Source organism: Lissotriton vulgaris, chromosome 9 (assembly GCF_964263255.1).
Source record: "Lissotriton vulgaris chromosome 9, aLisVul1.2, whole genome shotgun sequence".
Lineage (NCBI taxonomy): Eukaryota > Metazoa > Chordata > Amphibia > Caudata > Salamandridae > Lissotriton > Lissotriton vulgaris.
Window position 1 is genome coordinate 769,794,607 of NC_141697.1, and position 21,097 is coordinate 769,815,703.

Sequence of the window (21,097 nt, forward strand, 5' to 3'; positions counted from 1 at the left end):
AGTCGCTAACATCGCTAAGCGCGAATATCTCCAAAAGCTAACACCTACCCAGGAGAAGTTCTTAGCCATGTTATCCAATGGTAGGTGGATAACATGGCTAAGAGCATTAGCTCGGTAATGCATGAATATCGCGGACTTTTCAGCGATATTCATGCATTGCGGCCGATTTTTATCGCATTTGCGATAAACCTTGGTAATACCAAGGTTTATCTGCGATAAAAATCGCCGCAGCTCAGCGGTAAATTTTTGTCTCTAACCAAGCAATAGCGACAATTATCGCTATTGCTTGGTAATATGCCCCTGTGTTTTTCTTTTAACAAGAAAGGAAAAAAATGGGTTTTATTACAAATTTTAAATGAGAACTTATTAACTAATTTGTACCTTGCTTATGAATTTGATGTGATATGTGTTTATGTGTTTTCGCGGTTAAGCCACTCTTTTTATGATTTAAACCAAATCAAATAAAGTAATTTTACTACTACCCCATGTGCTCATTAATGCACATTGCTAAAACAGACATATTAGTGCCAGAATTGGGTATCTGTTCTAATCAGTGGATAGAGAAATGGATCTTATTCTGCCAAAATCCAAATGGGCCGCTAATGCTATATGAAACGGGCCATTGCATTCACACCACACATCACCCTACCACTCCCTGCTTAGGTATGTAATGTGTCTCCCTGTGACAGTGCACAGATTGTTGGCCCCAGCACACCTCTGCAGGGTGTGAGAGAACCAAGGGATGTGGCTCTTTGTCTCTGTCTCGTTGTGTCTAGCTCCTTTTGTTGCTCGTGATTCCAACTGATCCATCTCTCCACACCCAGGCCCTTCAATACTCCTAACCTTTGGAAGGATGCTTACAAAGCAGTTGTCTGGACCTGCTGGTGTTCTCCTGGATACACTCTGCTCCCAAAACAGTTCCTGTTTTTCACTCGGAAGCACATATAATTTGGGTGCACCTGTTTGCTTTTTTGCGTATACCAGCTCCTGAAATGTATTCCTCCCTCTTGTTTTCTTTCAAGGCTTGTTTTGCGTTAAACACCTGCTCAGACCTATTTATGTCATGGATGATGTTTGTGACAGTTTTAAAAAAATTAAGTCAATTAAAGTCTCTTACGCACAGCAAATCTGCGTAGGCTTATCTATGGTGTTTGGTACCAGCCCACTAACAGCGGTGAGATCGATGGAGGCCTATGAGCCAAAGCAACACTTTTTATCTCCATCTACATCATGGTGGTAGCAAGGATGAAATGTATTTCTTCGAGTATGAAAGCCCAACGCAACTTGTGGAATATCTTCAGTCACTCATTGGAGACTGTCAAAAGAGTTAGAACTCTAAATTAGGGGTCTCCAACCAGTAGCTCGTGAGCTACTGTAGCTCTCGAGCTACTTCTGAGTAGCTCACCTCTGTACAGCCCAGCTTATTAAATTAAAAAGGTTTTGCTTGGTTTAATTATTATACATATACAAAAATTGAAATTATACAACACTAATAATATTAGTAGCTTTCAATGTGTTTCATTAAACATAAGTAGCTCTCAGTACAGAAAAGGCTGGAGTGATAATGACGTTCTGTGGTGCACTTGCCAGACTGCCCCCTTTCATAGAGAGAACCATGTGTTGCCTGTCCCCGGAGTTGTCCTTCAGGACAAAGTGATGTCAGGCAGAATGGTGATTTGAAATATGATTTAAAATGTGATCGTGTATAGACCAAGGGACCTGAAATAACATGCTTGGGGGCGTGGTCTTTCCGACGATGTGGTGAGACATGTCTTGGGGGAGCTCCGGCGATCCGCTGCTCTTATTAGCCATTATAGCGGAGCCGGGGGGTTCTGACCGCTGACCCAGGGGTGGCTGCTGACCACTTTGCTCCGGTACATCTGCAGAGGGGCAGCACCGTACCCGACAGCGATTTCCAGGCATCAGATGAGGGGAACTTGCAGGCCCGGAGGGGCGACCCGCCATCTTCTGAGTGCCCTTGTGAGGCCCGTCTGACTGTTCCTCTGCTCTGCGGAGGCCCTGTCCGCCAGGAACACGGCGACCCCTTGAGACCCGGTGGAGGCGAAGTGAACTGGGACAGTGGCGGCACCCATACCAGCTGCGGTGAAGAAGCCCTCGCCGCAGCGGGAGAAGGATTGAGGCGATCGTGGGGCCTAGCGGGCCTGCCCTGCGCCGCTTGCTGGGAGGAGGTGGCTGCTACCCCTGGTGCGGGCTTCGGGCGAGGGGCCTGTGGAGAGCCTGCAGTCGACCCGGCAACAACTGAGGGTGCAGGGTGCGGCCCGGGGCTAGCGACCTGGCAGGGTGAGCCACCATCTTGTGGAGGTTCTGGAGGGGGCCCCCCTACACCTTGGGGAGGCCCAGGAGCTCTGAGCCCTCAGGGCTAATCAGCGGAAGTGGGCTATACAGAACGAGCGTCCCGGACCGCCAGCGGAGGCAGAGGCAGACAGACGGGCCGCCCACCGGGGGACGCTCTGCCGAGGGCTGCACCAGGGCAGACAGCTGGAGCGGAGGTGCGGCCTGGCGGATCTTTTGAGGAGCGGGCCCCGCAGCAGGTACAGAGAGGCTGAGGGCTGGGACTGCGGGAGTGCGACACAGCGGAAAGCGTGCTCCACCGCCATTTTGGGTCAAACACGCCGGGCGGCCCTGAATCCCCGGGCCATACAAGCTGCTGCTGCACCAGGGGGGCCCGTGCCCTGAACATTGCCACAACCCTTCTGCGCCACTACTTGGGGGGCAGTCACGGACTAGCTGGCAAGCGGGCACACGGCGACGGCGGGGACATTACAGGGGGGAACGCCCGATGTAAGCTGAAGATACCGCCATTTTGTGACTGGTGAGCGGCCCAGAGGCACTGGGTGGCTTACCCTAGTACCATGGAGACCCACTGCAGGCGGCACGCAGGTTGGTGAGGTGGAGAGGGTGGCTGAGGCATCTACATTGAGGTCGGTGGACGGCTGGGGGCAGAGCAGAGGGGCGCAGGTTGCAGAGAGCTGGGACTGCGGGAGAGTGGCACAACAGGATGTGCACCCCCCCACCATTTTGGTTCTCTCACGCCGGGTGACCCTGAATCGACAGATCATACGCGCTGCTACATCTGGGGAGACCGTGCCCTGAATATAGCCCAAGGCCCCCTGTGCCACTACTTGGGAGGGAGCCTAGGGGCTAGCTGGCAAGCGGACACGCAGCGGCAGATGGGACATTGCCGGGGGGGCACCTGGTGTGTGTTGGAGGTGCCGCCATTTTGTGACTGGTGAGTGGCCCGGAGGCAATGGATGGCTTGCCCTAGTACTGCAGAGGCTGATTGTGGATAGCACGCAGGTTGGACTCTGCGCTCTGTTACCCCTGGAGATCGGTGCCATAACTGGGGTTCCCGGGAGAACCCGTTGGTGACTGCAGGACATTGACCGGGAGCCTGACGCAAAAATGTCCATTCTACTTCTCTGCACAGCACTGTGAGTAACCGGCATGTGGGAGGAGCACTGCTTTGGAGGGACGCTGTGTGGAGGTGAAGAGAGGCTGGTTGGCAGCTGAACGGACCCACAGGATACGCAGCTCTTCCCTGTCCTTCGTTGGTGGCGCTTTGGAGGTCGCCTGCATCTCAATCATGACGCGCACTGGCAGAGGAAAGGAGGCCCCGGTTCCGGCTCCAAGGACACCACGTTACCCAAACTGTGAGGCAAGGCGGGGTCCTCTGTCTCCACGGGGGGAATCCACAGGCTGGGGGAGATTCATCCCCGGTGACACAGGCATTCATGGCCTCCTTTATGTCCTAATTGAAAACCGAAATTGTCTCTTTGCGTACTGAAGTACACTCTTGCGCTCACGAACTTCGAAAAGAGGTCACAGACCTGGGCGAGAGAGTGGATGGCCTGGAAAAGACCGTGGATGCCCGCACGGAGGACCAAGAGCAACTATGGCAGCGTCTGGCCACCCTGGAAGACCAACACATTGAGTTGCAGATGAAGCAAGAAGATTTGGAGAACCACAGCCGCTGGAACAACCTCCGGATCCGAGGGGTTCCTCATGGGGCTGCAGGGACAGACATCATGACGTATGTGGTGCAGCTGCTTCACAAGGTCTGGGGGGACGACGACGCCTCTCCGCCGGCTTTGGACCGAGCTCACCGTGTCTCCGGGCCCGCGGGGTGGCTGGGTCTCCTCCCAGACATTTTAACCAGAGTCCACTTCTTCACAGAAAAAAGAGGCTATTCTCCGGGCGGCGAGAGCCACGCAGGATCTTAGATATGATGGGCATAAGATACAAATCTTTCAAGACCTCGCACCTAACGCCCTACGGCGCCGTCGTGCCTTCAAGCCGGTGACAGACAAGTTACGGAGCCTGGACATCTCATATCAGTGAGGCCATCCTTTCGCTCTCATGTTCACCTGGGAGTCAAAGCGAAGAATGGTCAGATCCTACCACGAAGCAGCACAGCTGTTGCGACTGACGCTATCGCGCTCTGCCAGCCCCGCCCGTCCCTCACCTCCCGCAAGAATACCTGCCAAACCATCCTGGTCCACTGTGCATTGGCACAGGCGCTCGCCACCCCTGGATGCCCACACAGCTTTGCAGGCTAAGCAAGATATTATTGACCATATCAAATCCTTGGAAGGGGATCAGTCAGAAGTGCGCTCGGATCTCCCCACCCCTTGAAAGGTAGTTCTGGAGCCTGTATCAAAACCTAAAATGGATTTTGGGAGGTATGGTCCCCACTTGGCTGAACTCACTGCTCATGTCTGCGCGCTTGGCGCCACCCCGGCCTTTGTCCTGCAATGTATCGGGGGCCAGAGACCCCAACCTGATTGTCCTGAGAGCAGCGAAAGACTTACCCCCATCTGTTCCTGAGAGAGTGACGTCTCTGGGCTCCTCAAACCCGAGGGTGTAGGCTAGACCATGACAGGAATAGGACATTGTGGTCCGGTTGGCCAATGTTGATTGTTTACTTCCTCCACTTCTTCCTTGTCTTCTTTCCTACTTGGCTGCTTCTTTCTTCTCTCCTATATCTGTTGCTCGGGTGGGACGGGCGGGAGGCAGCGAGGGTGTGGTGGGTTTCCATCTATGGGGAGTGCCGGCATCTGAGACCTCCTTTTTGGTTCTGGGCATGCATGTGTGCGGATGTGATTGCCGGATTGGTGATTGAGAATACCCATGACTTTACCTGACCCCTTAAAGGTAATATCCCTTAATGTTAAGGGACTTAACTCCCCTAACAAATGGCAGCAAGTGTGGCGCTATCCACTGCAGCTCAGCCCAGACTTAATTTTCCTTTAAGAAACTCACCTATTAAAGACGGACACTCCCCGCATGGCACACCCTAAGTATCTTCTCCAATTCTGGGCCGCAGCTGACACTAAAACCGCAGGGGTGGCCATTTTATGCAGAAAAGGCATCAGGTAAGGGGTTGCGGAAATCTTCCGCAGCTCAGAAGGGTGTTTCATCCGGGTGGGAGTGGAGGTTGGGAGACGCTCCCTCACATTGTGTAATGTATATGCGCCAAATCAGTTGCAGGACTCCTACCTCCGAACCTTGCTGCGGGAACAAGTGCCACAGGGCGATACCTCTGTGGTTCTGGGGGGAGACTTTAACCTGGTATGGGGTCCAAAGCAAGACCGTAGTGACGCCTCCTAGAACTGGTCCGGAGCCATGTCTTCTACTCTCCGGAAGCAGATAGCGGATCTTGGCCTGATCGATTCTTGGAGAAACTATTCACCTGAAATAAAAGGGAGTATTCGTACTATTCCCACGTCCATCGCTCATACTCGCATATAGATTATTTGTTTGTATCGCATGCCCTTATAGCGGGCATGGTAGCGGCATCCCTATCTGACATCTCATTATCCGATCATGCCCATGTCGAACTCCTCATGCAGGATCCTGCCAGTTGTAACACTCGTATAACGCGGTGGAGCCTGCCGCCGCACATCTTGCGGGACCCGGCCAACATGGAGGCTCTACGGATTGCCATCGACTCTCACTTCACAAGCAATGATCTGCCTGACACCCCATTTCAGGTGGTGTGGGATGCTTTTAAGGCAACGATACGTGGCCACATCACGTCGCTAGTGATAGCGCGGGCGCAGGAAGCTCGTCGCTTGGAGGCTGGTCTCTCCAAAGATATTAAGAGGCTGGAGAAGCAGGATCAGGAGCGATCGACACTTACCTGTCAGCGGAAGTTAGTAAAAATCCGGGGTCAGCTTTGGTCTCTGCACCCTAACAAGGCTGAGCGGGCCTTGCTCTCCCTCAAAAAATGATATTTCAAGGGAGGGGATAAAGTGGGTAGATTACTGGCGCAATGTCTGAGGGTGAGAACAGTGAGGGCTCACATAGCAAACATTCAATTAGCAGAGGGAAAATGGGCCACCACGGAACGAGCCAAGCGTGAGGCCTTTCGATCTTATTACGCTACACTCTACACTGCAGATGCACCCTCCCAAACACATATAGATGACGTCCTCAATACGTGTCCCTGGACCACGAAACATCCCCATCTTGCCAAACAGATGGACGGCCCACTCCTGGTGCAGGAATTGACGGCAGCCTTGAGGGACCTCCCCCTAGGGAAAACGCCGGGCCCTGATGGCCTGCCGCTGGCCTTCTATCGCATGTTCATAGCGCAACTACAACCATACTTACTATGGCTGTACAACTCCTTCTCGGTACGGGTGGACCATCTCCCGATATGGGAATGGCAGAAATAGCCCTAATACCCAAGCCAGGAAAGGACCCCACATTATGTGCGCCCATCGCGCTGCTAAACACAGACCTTAAAATTTACACCAAAATGTTGGCTAAATGCCTGGAGCCACACATGCCTGGTCTTGTGGTGCCTGATCAGTTTGGCTTCATTCGCAATCGACAAGGGGCTAACAATGTGCGTAGAATTGTACACCTGGTAGGGAAAGCGCACCATTGGAATATACCGGCCTGCCTTCTGTCACTTGACGCGGAGAAGGCGTTTGATCGGGTCGACTGGAGCTTTCTCCGAGCGGTGTTGCATAGGATCCGGTCTGGGGCCTAATCTGATTTCTATGATCATGGCCCCCTATCACTTGCCTCAAGCAAGGGTACGGGTCAACGGGCAGCGCACTGACTCCTTTTCTATACATAGGGGCACGCGGCAGGGTTGCCCCTTATCCCCTCTGTTATTTGCCCTGGTGGTAGAACCTCTAGCGGAGCTGAACAGACAGGACACGGACATCGACGGCATCGCATTTGAGGGCGTCAGAATAAGGTGGCGTTATTTGCAGATGATCTCATCCTCACGCTTTCGCGCCCACACATGTCTCTCCCTGCACTGCACGTACTGTTGCAGTCCTTTGAGGCCGCTTCGGGCCTCAAAATTAATCATGGTAAATCTTGGGCTCTGAATCTTACGATTCCAAAAGAGGAGATTTCGGCATTAAAGGAGCTGGCTCCTTACCAATGGGCCTCGGACCATATCCGATACCTGGGGCTGCTATTGACTCCTTCCCTAGACACGTGGACGCAGGTAAACTGGCGGGAATGTAAAAACACAGTTCTGGAGGATTTAAGACTGTGGAAATCTCTAACTATCTCTTGGTCGGGCAGGCTTAACGCTGTCAAAATGTCAATACTCCCAAAAATCTTATATTTATTTCAATGCCTGCCTACACCTATCCCACAACACCAGATACAGAGCCTCCAACAGGACATAACTAAATTTATTTGGCATGGGCGTAAACCGCGTTTCTCTCAAAAAATCCTCATGCTGTCGCGGGACAGGGGGGGGTTGGCGTGTCCCAATCTCTTGGACTACTATTGGGCCTCGCACCTCCGTTTTGTCTCAGAATGGACGGACACTGAAAGCGAGAAGGTCTGATTTCATATGGACCGGATGGTGACAGGACGTACCATCTAGGATCTTACGTGGCTTCATTGCGCAGCGCGCTCTCATAGTGCTTACATGGCGGTACCCGCTAGGACGGTCCTAGACATATGGGACAAGATAGCTGTGCGAAAAGGCCTGACAACCTTCCCTTCCCTGCACACTCCCATTGCCGGCTATCCCTTGTTCCCTCCCGCCTTTCACTCCCAGGCATTTGCCAAATGGCTGCAGGGGGATTGTAGAGTGATTAGTGATTTGTTTGAGGGCGGCACCCTTAAGACTTTTGCCCAGTGCAGGGAAGACTTCCGTCTTCTAATGGGAGCCGGATTGCAGTACGCTAAGCTGCGCCACTGGGTATCCTTGCCAGACATGCTGCAGGAGGCCGTTCGGCCATTCACCCCTTTGAGTGACTGGTCCGTTCCTTTGATGACTCGAAAGGCCTTATATCGCGGACATACCAGATTTTGCAGCATCAGCTGAAGCTGTCTAAGCACCCATATCAACACCAATGGCAGCGAATATCGGATAGGGAAATCACGCCCGCACAGTGGACTCGTCTGTGGCGCGACATACCTAGGGTTCATCGGGGCATCCCTCAGAGGAAAAATGCATACAAAATTATGACGCAATGGTATTACACGCCCATATGTTTGCACAAAATGTTCCCCGCCACGTCCCCCTTATGTTGGAGGTATCTGACTACGTCTGGCGATTTCGTTCACATCTGCTGGAGCTGCCCACTCTTGGCACTGTTCTGGAAAGAGGTCCTTAGCCATATCAAAGAAGTACTGGGCTTCCCCCTACCTGACTCTGCAGCCACGATCCCGCTTGGTCTTAAACCAGAACATATCAAAGCGCTCATTCGCAGCGATTGAACCATAGCACTGCACATGCTTGTTGCAGCTAAACAACTTATAGCGCTCTATTGGAAGAAAACGGAGCAGACCCCCGATTGCTGCCTGGTTCGTACGCTTGTGGCACGTACTTACTATGGAGCTTCTCACAGCACGTCTACACGCACTAGCCACCCACTTTAATGTTATCTGGAGCCCATTAGTTCGGTACCTTTGTAAGATAGAGCACTCACGCCACTTACCTTCTAAGCTTAGAGCGCTGCGACTCTTCGAGGACGCCATATGCCCATCAGACCCCAACAGAGTCCTCACATAACTAGATCAAAATATTTAACAACAAGGGGTGGTGATGGACAGAGTTTCTGAATTAAGCAGAATACTCTCACCCAGTCAAGAGATCAGGGCTAGATCCAACACCGTTTTTTAGCTCACTGCACCATCCCAGCTCAGAACCTGGCTATATGCAAATTAGTCTGTTCCTGTCCCAGTGCATGATGGGAACAGGGCAAACCAAACTACCAAGCCAATTCTTACACTGGGAAGGAAACAAGCTTCATCACCACCCCCTTTTCTGAATCGTTTTTGGCCACTAAAGGTGTGGCAGGGTATACTCAGACATGAGTCCCTTTCTCACTGCACCATCAGGATTCAAGCAAGCCGGGCCGAAGACGGCTGAAATGCCAGAAACCGGTCCCCGGTAGCTTGTCTCCTTTCTGGTGAAGAATTGGCTTGGTAGTTTAGTCTGCCCTGTTCCCATGATGCACTGGGCCAGGGACAGACTGATTTGCATATAGCCAGGTTCTAAACTGGGATGGTGCAGTGAGATAAATAACGGTGATGGATCAAGCCCTGATCTTTGGACTGGGTAAGAGTGGTCTGCTTAATTCAGACACTCTGTTCATCACCACCCCCCTTTTCTGAATCACATAACTAGATCAGGCGCCCCTACCCATCCCCGCCGCAAGACCCCAGGAACCTTTTCCATCATGATTGTCACTATCTCATGCCACATCCTGTCCGCCCACTCCCCTACATATACAGCCTTTCTCTTTCCCTCTGACTCTTTCTTTTTCTGATCTTTAACTCCACCTTTACTATTCTCCACGTTAGCTGGGCCTCTAGCCCTTGTTCTGCATGTTATACAAGTCCTGGGACTACCCACACAAAGTTCATGTAATTATATGTCATAGATCTCACGGCCGCCCAGAAAGGGTTGTAGGCGACATGCTGTGTCTCTATTTATCTGAATACTGCATCACTCTGCTCTGGGGGGGCACTTGATAATAACGCGGCCGGCCCTAAGTGGGTTGTAGGCTTAACGCTATGTTCATGTGGACTTGAGTTCCTTTTACCTCTTTTTTTTCTTTTTTTGCTCTAAAATAAAACAGACTTTGAACAAAAAATAACATGCTTGATTACTTCTTTGAAATTCCATACATGCCCTCGTTCTAGTATTAAATAGGAGTAACGTGCTTATTCTGCTTTATACGGTTTTATTTGGCCTCTTAACAAATGGTGCTGGCTGATCCAGCTTTTCCTGCACAGATTCTCTGACAAACACAGGAAATTCAAGCCATTAAAGAGTGTCTCTGTGAGGAAATGTAGTCGATAGAGAACCTGCACTGTTCTCTTAATCTGGCCATACATGCCTCTCGCAGCCGAAAATGGTGATCTGCTTCCAAAAGTATTTCTTTGTATGATTCTTTGAGAAGGGCTGTGCTGAAACAGCATTCAGCGTATCCCAAGCCAAGGTAATTACTTCTGCCCCGGCTTGCAGTAAAGAGCCAGCAGCACAATAGATTCATGGTCCTAAAGTGTCTGGATGAACTGTCGGTCCTTTTCCCTTCCACTGGCCCTTGACTTGCGGTGATCAAATGCTTTCAGTATTAAAGGCTTTACTGCTGTACAAACACTTTTTAGGTCGAGCCTGGGCAGCGCATGGGCTGCTTTGGAAGGCAAGCTGTTGTGGAGTATGGACTTGAAGCCCTTGTGTCATTGTCTTTTGTAAATGCTGGCTTCTCAATCGTTCATAGGCTTGTTAGTCCCTCCTCAGTACCTCCTTGTCTTTATTCGTAACCTCCCGTAAGGACTGGCCCTTCTACTTCGATTGTTCCACTGTACGTTTAGAAGTACTATGGGGCATATTACCAAGCAACAGCGATAATTATCGCTATTGCTTGGTTCGCGAGCTGCTGCGATTTTTATCGCAGATAAACCTTGGTATTACCAAGGTTTATCGCAAATGCGATAAAAATCGGCAATAATGCATGAATATCGCTGAAAAATCAGCGATATTCAGGCATTACCGAGCTAATGCTCTTAGCCATGTTATCCACCTCCCATTGGATAACATGGCTAAGAACTGCTCCTGGGCAGGTGTTAGCTTTTGGAGATATTCGCGCTTAGCGCGAATATCTCCAAAAGTTGGTAATAGGAGATAGCGATGTCAGCGACTGTTTCCAGTCGCTAACATCTTGGCACGCCCACTTTGCATGTCATTAGTGATAAATGTTTCTGACATGCAAAGCGGAGCCCAAGATGGTCGCTATCTCCTACTAGCTGTTGCGAACTGGTGTTAGCGACAGCTAGGTAATAGGGAGATAATTTTATCTCCGCTATCTTGGCTTTTAAAGCCAAAAGAGCGGAGATAAATCCCTTCATAATATGCCCCTTTTTTCGTTAATGATTTTCTCCTACGTCAGGCACACCATGCTTTCCTGCAACATTCAGAACGCCATACACACTTTCATGGGACACTTTTACAAAGAAAAGCATTTGCTTGTGAACTTGACAAACAAATGCTTTTTTTAATAAAAGCGCCTCATACTGCGCTTTCACTTTAATAGCAGCAGCGGACCTTTCTTTAGACACGGCTAGTCTAAAGAAAGGGGCGTGGCCTCTATTAACATGAAAGCGCAGCATTGGGCACTTGTAAACAAGCATTTGCAATGCAATAGGGCTCACATTTTAGAAACTTTGACCTATTTCTATTGTAAATGACAATGCCTTTCATTACTACAGGTTTTTAAACACATACATAAAAGGCATTGTCATTTACACTGCCAATAGTTCAAAATCTCGCAATTGCGATACCTATTGCATTGCAAATGCTTGTTACTTTATGTTTTCGAAACACAATTTTGTGTGCTTTTATGAACAAACGTATCTTAGCATTTACAGGCAAGAGGGTATCTGTTGTGACCTTTCTTGTTACCAGTCTAGTAGTTGTATTAGAATGTTTCTTACACCTTCCTAATGGGAATGTTTAGCGTCGAAATGAGCAGTGGTAAAATTCTGTGCAGTGCCAGTTGTAGGCGAGCACTGAGAGTAGAGGAGCTGTCTCTGGTGCTTGGTGTGTTGGAAGAAATAAACACTTCAAACTTACATGAGGAGTTTGCGTATTATTAACACTATCAACAATATAAAGCACTTAGATGTCTTATTTGTCCTACATTTTGCAAAAATTAAGTTTCTCAACTATAAAGAGGCCGTGAGTACGTTTTCTCTGGTGTAGCCAGCTTAGGTCTGCCAGTTTCATTTCTGCTGAGTACTACATCAACCAGGGGAGTCATGTAGAGATATGGAGCCCGCTTCCTGCTTGTTCAGTTTATCTGTCCTTTCTCGCCACTCACTGATCACGTCAGGAAGTCTCGTCTATTCTCATCATGGTCGTTCGAATCTCCTCGGCCACAAGTCATTTTTTCTTATCATTTCTCTACATATTCAGGGAGCAGCCCGATTGCTGCAACCAGTGACTCATTAGTGTTCTTTTAGCGATCAATAAGGCCAGGCCTAAAGATCTATAGTGATTGTTTTCCTTTTTTTTTCGTCAGGGGTGCAGTCCCAGTATGAAATGCTTTAAGGAGAGTGTTATTGTGTTCTCCAATGCTCTCCTAAAGGAAGCTACCACCTGTTTACAAACTTCTCCTGTCATAGGTCGTGCCACATCATAAAATTGGGAATGTTGGCACCATCATGGGGCATTCCTGTGATCTAGTGGGGTGTATATTTTATTTAGTACCTGAGGGCTAAGGCATGGTGTAGAATTTTGCACTGAGTATGGCAAAACCTTCTGTGAGCAATGTCCCATTATCCTCTTTTTCGCATTTCTCTCGAGTTGATAGGGGTGTTGGTGATGGTCCCCGGATAAGCCTACTGTAGATACTGGAAACAGGTCCCCTCTCCCATGTAAGATTAGTGATGACTCATTGTTACAGATGTGGGCAGACGTCCTGGGAATATTCCCCTGGTGAGACCCACAAATGTCAGAAATTATCCAAGCCCAATCGCTAGTTTGCTTCTAGTTTTTTAAAAAAGCGTTTCTCTCTTGTAGGTCTTCCAACAAACAGCATCTTCCCTCAATCCACCCATTGGCCTCCGTAGCACGTCTTTTACTCTTGCCATTTGGACATTTCTCAGTAGATCTGCTGGGGAGCTCCTACATCCCTCTCTCTTTCCCGCTCTATGACCACTCTCCCATCTGTCTCTGTGCCAAAGACTATAGCACTGGACGCAGGCGACAGTGAACAACCAAATTCATCAAGATTCAATAAACTGTGCAGCAAAGATTGCCAGTTATGCTGCAAACAAAGGCAAATTAGGAGCCATATTTTGCGGCCTTATTCTGTAGCTTGATACACATTGATATAAAAGGGATCCTAGCCATATAGTAAATATACTTGTTTCATATTCAGGATATTCTCAATCAGGAGATCTTATAGATGGTATGCACTTGCAATGAATTAGTGAACAGAGGGACACCGTTTATTCACCTTGAATGTTCTAATTGTGAGAGGAACGGTATGTGTATAGCATATAAAGCGTTGCTCGCACATGAAAAAACTTGCCTGGATATGTATACTTTTCTTATTATAAGAACATGCAAATGTATTTTACTCTGCACGCCCGAGCTATGTTTTAATACATGTTTTGCTTTAATCTGTTTACAATATAGGTCCTTTCGAAGCACCTTTATCAATTAGAAAACCTTCCCAAAGAACAATGCTGTGCATTTTATGTTTTATATGCATACGTTACGTAGGAGGCACTTTAATAGTCAAACATTAAAAGAAGATGCTTAATATTTGGATTTTTACTAAACTCGGAGTACTCACATGTGTCAAAAGCTGCTCCGAGAACAGTGTAATGTAAACATGATTTTGCATAAACGACCCCAAAAACAATGTCATGATAAAGAGACATTATTGTTTTCCACACTGAAATATGTTTAAGTATGGGAGTGTTGTTTCCTGCTGCAGACAACATCTCTTCGATCTGTTCATCATTTTGGGTTCATAACACCATCTGGACAAAATGCTCCCATTTTAGTTCATTAATTCTGCAATTATAAGCGGAAAAGTGACCAGTTTACTTTTTTTGATGCACTAGCACTGGATTTCACCCCGCATGCCATGGCCTTTAGTAACTTTAATATTTCACAGAAAATGTAGCAGCAAAATGGCATAATTTCAGTGGCCTGAGTAACAAAATGTTTTCCTATTTGAAGAACATTCTGTTTTTCCTCTTTCTGTTATTTCTTCATCACTCCATGAAGACTGTTCTCTTGGTCTTCCTCCACCGCTCTTTTCGTAACCCTCCGTTTCCCCTTGAGAAATATTCAAAGTACTTTTCTCATTCTCTTAAACTAGATCACTGCCTTCTTATGTACAGCAATTTTCTCTCTCATTTCCTATTGATTATATCACCATTTCGTTGGTTAGTCCCCGTGTGAGTTTCCCACTCTCTTTTCTGTCTTTCACAGTTCTTGGAGCTCTTTCTGTTTCCTCTTATATTCTCTTGCTCTCATGTTTCTTTCTCATTAACAGAGACTTCGTCAGCTGCAGAATTTCAACACTCTCATGGCCGTGGTTGGCGGTCTGAGCCACAGTTCCATATCCCGGCTAAAAGAAACGCAAGTGCATGTCAGCTCAGAGACCACCAAGGTAAGTGGGGTGCAACCTCTCCTCTCCTTGAAAGCCACTTCCTCCCGTAGTCCCATCTGGCTTAAAAAAACTGGAGACTGCAAAAGTCAGTCTAGGGTTAACCCTCTCCATGTGCAAACTGTCCTCGATCGTGCCTCACGATCTGTCACTGGATACCAAAAATGAAAAGCCATCTCTGGGAATAATTCTTGGTCATCCCCTATTATTTTTCACTTCTTACTAGCATTTCTAGAACATGAACGCTAGACTCTATTGTCCTTATCCTGCCCATACGGTTCTAACATTTATTTATTTATTTAAGAAGTTTTATATAGCGCTGGCTGGACCCAGGAGTATCAGAGCGCTTTACAAGGTGTTTCCATACAGGTACAGTGTGTATAAGCACAGACAATGGAATAATAAAAGAGCAAGTCCACATAAGATACATGACATCTAGATAAGAGAGTAAAAACAAATTGCTAGACATTATGATTAATACAAAATAGCGGTCACAGTTTGGCAGGAAGCCTCACTTAAGTATACAAAAGAAAACATGCAAGAGAACTGAGGGTCATGAGGACGGGAGGTAAGGTGATCAGATAGAAGGATATGGAGTTGGCCAGGCGGGAGGTCACAAGTCATATGCGGAGCAGCTAGTCAGGGTGATGCAGAGAGGCGAGGCTACCAGGGAGTGATTAGAAACCCCAGTATTCAAGTCAAGTCAAAAGGTATGTTTATTATGACCTTAGTCATTTAAACAGGTGCAAGAGAGTATCAAAAAGTTACAACGCTGAGCTCAAATCATTTAAAACATTATCACAATAAAATCCATCACATATTAGTTAAAACTCTTACACACGCTTCATCCTTTGTCGACGCCCTTAAAATTGCATTTTAGTTAACATTCCACAGTTATGAATAAAACAAACCCATTCTACTTCCTTCAGCTAGACTAGTTTCATTAATTTAAAATGCTTTAGAATATACCTGTTATTCCCGGTTTCTTAGCTCACTTAATGCTGCTTTTATGTATTTCCCAAGAGCAATCGCAATGTCGATAGTGGGTATTTCAGTTAACAGGTTGGCTGCCTGCGCTCTAGAGCTTATATCATATTTTAGGAACACGGGACGTAACCACAGTTTCCGCTGTTCCAGTAAAAACAGACAATCGAGTAGGATGTGTACCAGGTCTCCTTTGCACCCCAAGTTACATTTACAACATCCATTATTATCTAACAATTTATTTTTCAGATCTTTATTTGTTAACAATGGGTTTAGACCAACCCTCAGCCTTAAGATCTCCTGCCTAAGTCCGCGGTTGGGAAGGATGTCTAGGTAGGGGAACCAGTTTTCATTTAGCCATGCGCCCATCATATGTGTTATTGATTTCTTTTTCGCTAGATATTCCATATCGGACAATCCCGATATTTCCTTCCCCTTTGATTTCAACTCCCTCCTAGTACAAAGGAGTTGATGAGTTTCCTGGTTTACCTCTACCTTTAATTTTTTACAGATTTGCGTAACTCTTTCCCTGCACATTTTTGCCCATTTTAGGTTACTCGTTTGGATTTCCTTCTTGCACCATTGTGCTACTTTTTGTCCCTCGGGGTCTTCCAGACGTTTCCAAAGTCTAAGTATTGCCATTTGAGTTAATGTCTCCCAGGACTTTGTGCCTATTTCCCTTCTTATGGCTTGCACCATCGCAGATTGTGGGAGAGAGAGGAGTCCTTTGAGGCATTTACCCTCTACCAAGTCCCAGGCTCCTTTACCGCTCAAATAAAGGATTTCTGCCCCATACAGCACTTGGGGGGGTATCATTGCCTCAAAGGCCCTTAGCATTGGTCTGTGCGACATCTCACCGTAATCCCTGTTGAACATTTTTAGGCCACATATCGATGTGTGTGCTTTGGCTTTTTGTGTATCCCAATGCATATCCCATTTTAGGCTTTTGTCGAACCATATACCTAGGTAGCGATACTCATTCACCGTCTCCAGTTTGAGCTCCCCTAGGTACCAATTGAATCTGGTTAATTTTTTCCCAAAGCAAAGTACTTTAGTTTTATCCAGGTTGACAATAAGAAATTTATTAGCACAGTATGCGTTGAAGGCATTGAGCTTACGCTGGAGGCCTATTTCTGTCTGATCTACAATAACAAGGTCGTCTGCATATAGTAGGCAGGCCACCTTGTTTCCGTTCATTCTGGGACTTGCACTACCCTCGACCTCTAGATGGGCCGGTAGGTCTGACAGGAATAAGGAGAATAACTGCGGCGCTAACACACACCCCTGTCTTAGGCCGTTTCTGATGGGTATTTTTTGCGTTAAGGAGCCCTCCGTATCCTTGATGACTTGCGCCCAGTTCTCATTATGTAGTTCCTTTATTATTGTCAGGAGGTCACTCGGGATGTTTACTTTAAGTAATGCTTCCCATAGGCACGCGCGATCAACCGAGTCAAATGCGGCTCGGAAGTCGACGAAACAACAGCACAGCTTGCCATTTTGTTCCGTTGACTTCTTCGCCAATGCCCACAGTGCAAACCCATGATCTATAGTCGAGTGCCCTTCCCTGAAGCCTCCTTGCTCTGTAGGGACAATCTGGCGCTCTTTTACCCATATGTTGAGTTGCTTCAGTACAATTTTAGAGAAAACTTTCCCTCCTATATCAAGGAGGTTAATCAGGCGGTAGTTTTGTGGTGCCTCCATGCTACCTTTCTTATGGATGGGCCTAATTATAGCACCCTTCCAGTTGGATGGCATTTTGCCTTCTGTTAGTATTGTACCAAACATCTGAGCAAAGAATCTTGCCCACCAGTTTATGTCTGACTTTAAAATTATTGCTGGGAGGTTGTCCGGACCTGCTGCTCTGGATAATTTCAGCTCTCTTATTGTATCTTCTACTTGTTTTACGCAAAATTTTGCTTTTAGGTCTGCTGATATTTCCTGCCATTTATGTGTCACTACCTGGTTTGTGGTGGCTCTTGCCCCATACAATTCCCTAATATACTTTTCCCATTCGGCCTCACTAACTACACATTTTAGTTCCCCATCAGAGGGGCTAAGGGCTGCCTTTACCAATTTCCAAAATTGTCTTAGGTTTTTATCCTCAATCGCTTCCAGCAGGTTTGACCAGCATTTCTCTTTAAATGCCCTTTTAGCGTCATTTACCATTTTTTTATACTCTCTTTTTAAACGGGTTACCTGATCCTGTCTCTCCTGGCAGAAGTTCTTTTTTTGTTTTCTTTGTGCTGCCCGGATCTCACGTTTTTTGGATTGACACTCTACTGAAAACCATTTTACTCTACTGGGTGGTTTTCGACTTGTATTATTGACCCTTTTCAGTTCAATTCTTAAACAACAGACAACTTCCTCTAGTTTACCTATAAACCAGTTCAAGGTTTTGTTCTCAAGATTTTCCGGCTTTATTTTAATTTGCATAGCTAGCAGTTTTGCCTGATATTCCTCCGTGAGTCGTGTCGTCACACGTCTAGGGTACTCCACCTCCTGGGTGATCACTTTATCTCTGGGTAAGCTTCTTCCCCCTTGTATTTTTAGATATAGAGGGATGTGGTCGCTAATCTCTTTTTGTTCCAACCTAAATTCCCGTACTTGGGGGAAGTTCCAGGCATGTAAAAACATATAATCAATTGGGCAGTTCTGAGAACCTACTTTAAAAGTTTTCCCTGCTGGGCAGTCGTTCTTCATTCTTCCATTCAGGCATTGGAAACCCCTGCCTCCTAGGAAGTATACCAGAGCTGCTTCATGTTTTGATATCTCCCCTACTGGGAACCTTGCTGGGTTTATACCAAACACCTCTAACATTTCTCTGTTCCAGATATCCGCCTTTTTTGGGTTAAGTTTATGATTGAAATCCCCCATTATTATCACGGTATCCAATACATATTTTTCTGCAACAGACTCTACATCTTCTTTAAACAGCTTCATCTCCTTCTCATATTCATCTCCTTCTCATATAACCCCAGTATTCATTAAGGAGAAGAAATTTGAGTTCTTTTTTGAAGCTGGGGTAGGACTGGTTACAGCGGAGGTCTTTTGGGAGGGCATTCCAAATAAGAGGGGCATTGCCTGAAAAGGAGCTTGACTGAGTGGAATTCTTTTTCTGAAGGGGGGGGGGGGGGGATAGTAGGAGGGTGTTGGAGCTTCTCAGCGATCGCGTGCAGCCTGCTTTGGTCAGTTTGTTGGAGAGGTATGTCAGTGTGTTTTGGTGGAGGATGTTGTGTGTAATGCAGGCTGTTTTATAAGTGGATCTGCCTTCAATGGGGAGCCATTTAAGGGATTTAAGGGCGGGAGAGATGTGTTCAAATCGTTTGCAGTCTGTGATAAGCCTAGCCGCGAGGTAGCTGCAGAGCTAAGATTCATGAAGCTTTTACTTGGCTCCTCATTTTTGCAAGGCCTGTTTGGAGACAATATCTAGTGCTCCATCAACCTCTTGCTGTTAGTACACTCAGTCCTCCAGCCTAATCACTCCTCTTTTTTCTCCCAAAACCCCTCGGTTTAGTTCGAGAATTTTCTTAAATGAGCTCGGTGAACCAGCCATTTCAGCAGCACTAAGCAAAATAATTAAGTATTTCATATGCAAGTACGGTGGCCTCAATATAGTCCAGGTCTCTCTTACTCCTCAGAAAGTTGGTTGTTGATCAAGGCCGTCAGTTTTTCTTCTATGTCTTTCTGAATCCCATTTTCACACATAGCAGTAGAACATTATTTATTGGTTATTGAAAGCAATGTCATGGACTTAGTTTGTTCAGATTTTATGAAGGCCCAGGAGAAAAGAAGAGAGAGAAGTAACGTGCCTCTTCTCCTGATTTTCAAGATGTGGACTGCTGAACGCAGTCATTCATATCCACCCTGTCTCCCTTTTTGTTGAGAGCAACACTTTGTGGCACGGTTTCAAGAGTAAAACATGCTTCCTCAACATTTCCACATCTCTCAGATATATGGTACTAGATCTGTTAAAGATGGAATCAAAGCATGGCTACAAGTGCTCCTCTAAATGTTGATACTGGCTCATATCTAGTGTTTCACTCAGTGGTTAATTTGAGACAATGGTTTCTGGTGCCTGCCACAGGCACTTAATTGCCAACACTGGCACTTATTTTTTAGAACCAGCACTTTTGACAGTCTGCTAAAATCAATCAATCAGGGGATTTTAAGCGCGCTACTCACCTGTGAGGCCCTCAAGGCACTGGGGTGGGGGAAGCAGCTCCGTCAATCAAAGAGCCAGGTCTTGAGGGTCTTTTTGAAGATGTGCAGGGAAGAGAGAGGCACGTCTGATGTCGATAGGGAGGTTGTTCCAGATCTTGGCCACAATGCAGGAGAAGGTCCTTCCACCTGTTCTAACGCTGCGGATGCGCAGGGTTTCGGCGAGAGCGAGGTCGGAGGATCAGAGGTTTCTCTTGGGTACGTGAAAGGAGATTCTATCATTGAGATATTTGGGTCCTGTGTGAGGAGGCATTTGTAGGCGTGGGTGAGTAGCTTCAAAGTTACTCTCTTATCGACGGGGAGCCATTGGAGGTTTTGCAGGTGTTGGGTAATGTGATTGTGGCGAGGGATGCCGAGGACGAGTCTGGCTGCAGTGTTCTGTATGGTCTGGAGTTTGCGGGGAAGAGACTTGTTAATCCCGGCGTAGAAGGCGTTTCTATTGTTCACTCAGCTGGTTATGAGTGCATGGGTGACAGTCTTCCTTGATTCGGGGGGGATCCATTTGACGATCTTCCGGAGGATGAGGAGGGTGTTGAAGCAGGTGGAGGCGACGGTGTTGACCTGTCAGGTCATGGAGAGGGAGGAGTTGAGCACGATGCCGAGGTTCCGGGCGTGGTCTGTCGGGGTGGGGGTGCTGCCGTGGGCGGTGGGCCACCAGGTGTTGTCCCATGCAGAGGGGTAGGGTCCGAGGACGAGGACCTCTGTTTTCTCAGAGTTGAGATTCAAGCTTCTGCTGCTCATCTAGGATGCAACATCCTTAATTCTGTCCTGGAAGTTGAGTCTGGTGGTGATGAGGTCATTGGTGAGGGAGAGGATGAGCTGGGTGTCGTTGGCGTAGAATACTTTGCTGAGCATGTGATGTCTGACGATGGCGGCGTTGGGGTGCATGTAGATGTTGAAGAGCGTGGGAATGATGATCCTTGGGGTACTCCGCAGTTGATCTCTGCTGGTTCAGAGAGGAAGGGTGGAAGTCTGATTCTTTGGGTTCTGCCGGTGAGGAAGGAGCGGAGCCAGTCGAGGGTGGTTCCCTGTATACTGGCTTCGTGGAGTCTAGTGGCGAGTGTGCGGTTTTAGAGGGTGTTAAAGGCTGCAGAGATGTCAAGTAGGATCAGGGCAGCAGTGTGACCATGGTTGAGGAGGGTGCAGATATCTTCTGTAGCGGAGAGTAGAGCAGTCTCAGTGCTGTCGTTGCTGCGGAATCCAGATTGGGAGGGGTCGAGGATGGAGTTCTCTTCGATGACGGTCTTCTCTGTGAC

The 21,097-nt window shown here is 47.6% G+C and overlaps 1 protein-coding gene across 1 annotated transcript in view; it reads left to right on the top strand.

Annotated features, from left to right (window-relative positions):
• Window positions 1-21,097, top strand: part of RASGRP2 (RAS guanyl releasing protein 2) — a 362,009-nt gene that overhangs the window by 222,721 nt on the left and 118,191 nt on the right. Inside the window, exon 8 of the mRNA XM_086938498.1 lies at window positions 14,526-14,642. Within this exon, the coding sequence (XP_086794624.1) occupies window positions 14,526-14,642 (117 nt within the window). The remainder of the gene's footprint in view (window positions 1-14,525; window positions 14,643-21,097) is intronic.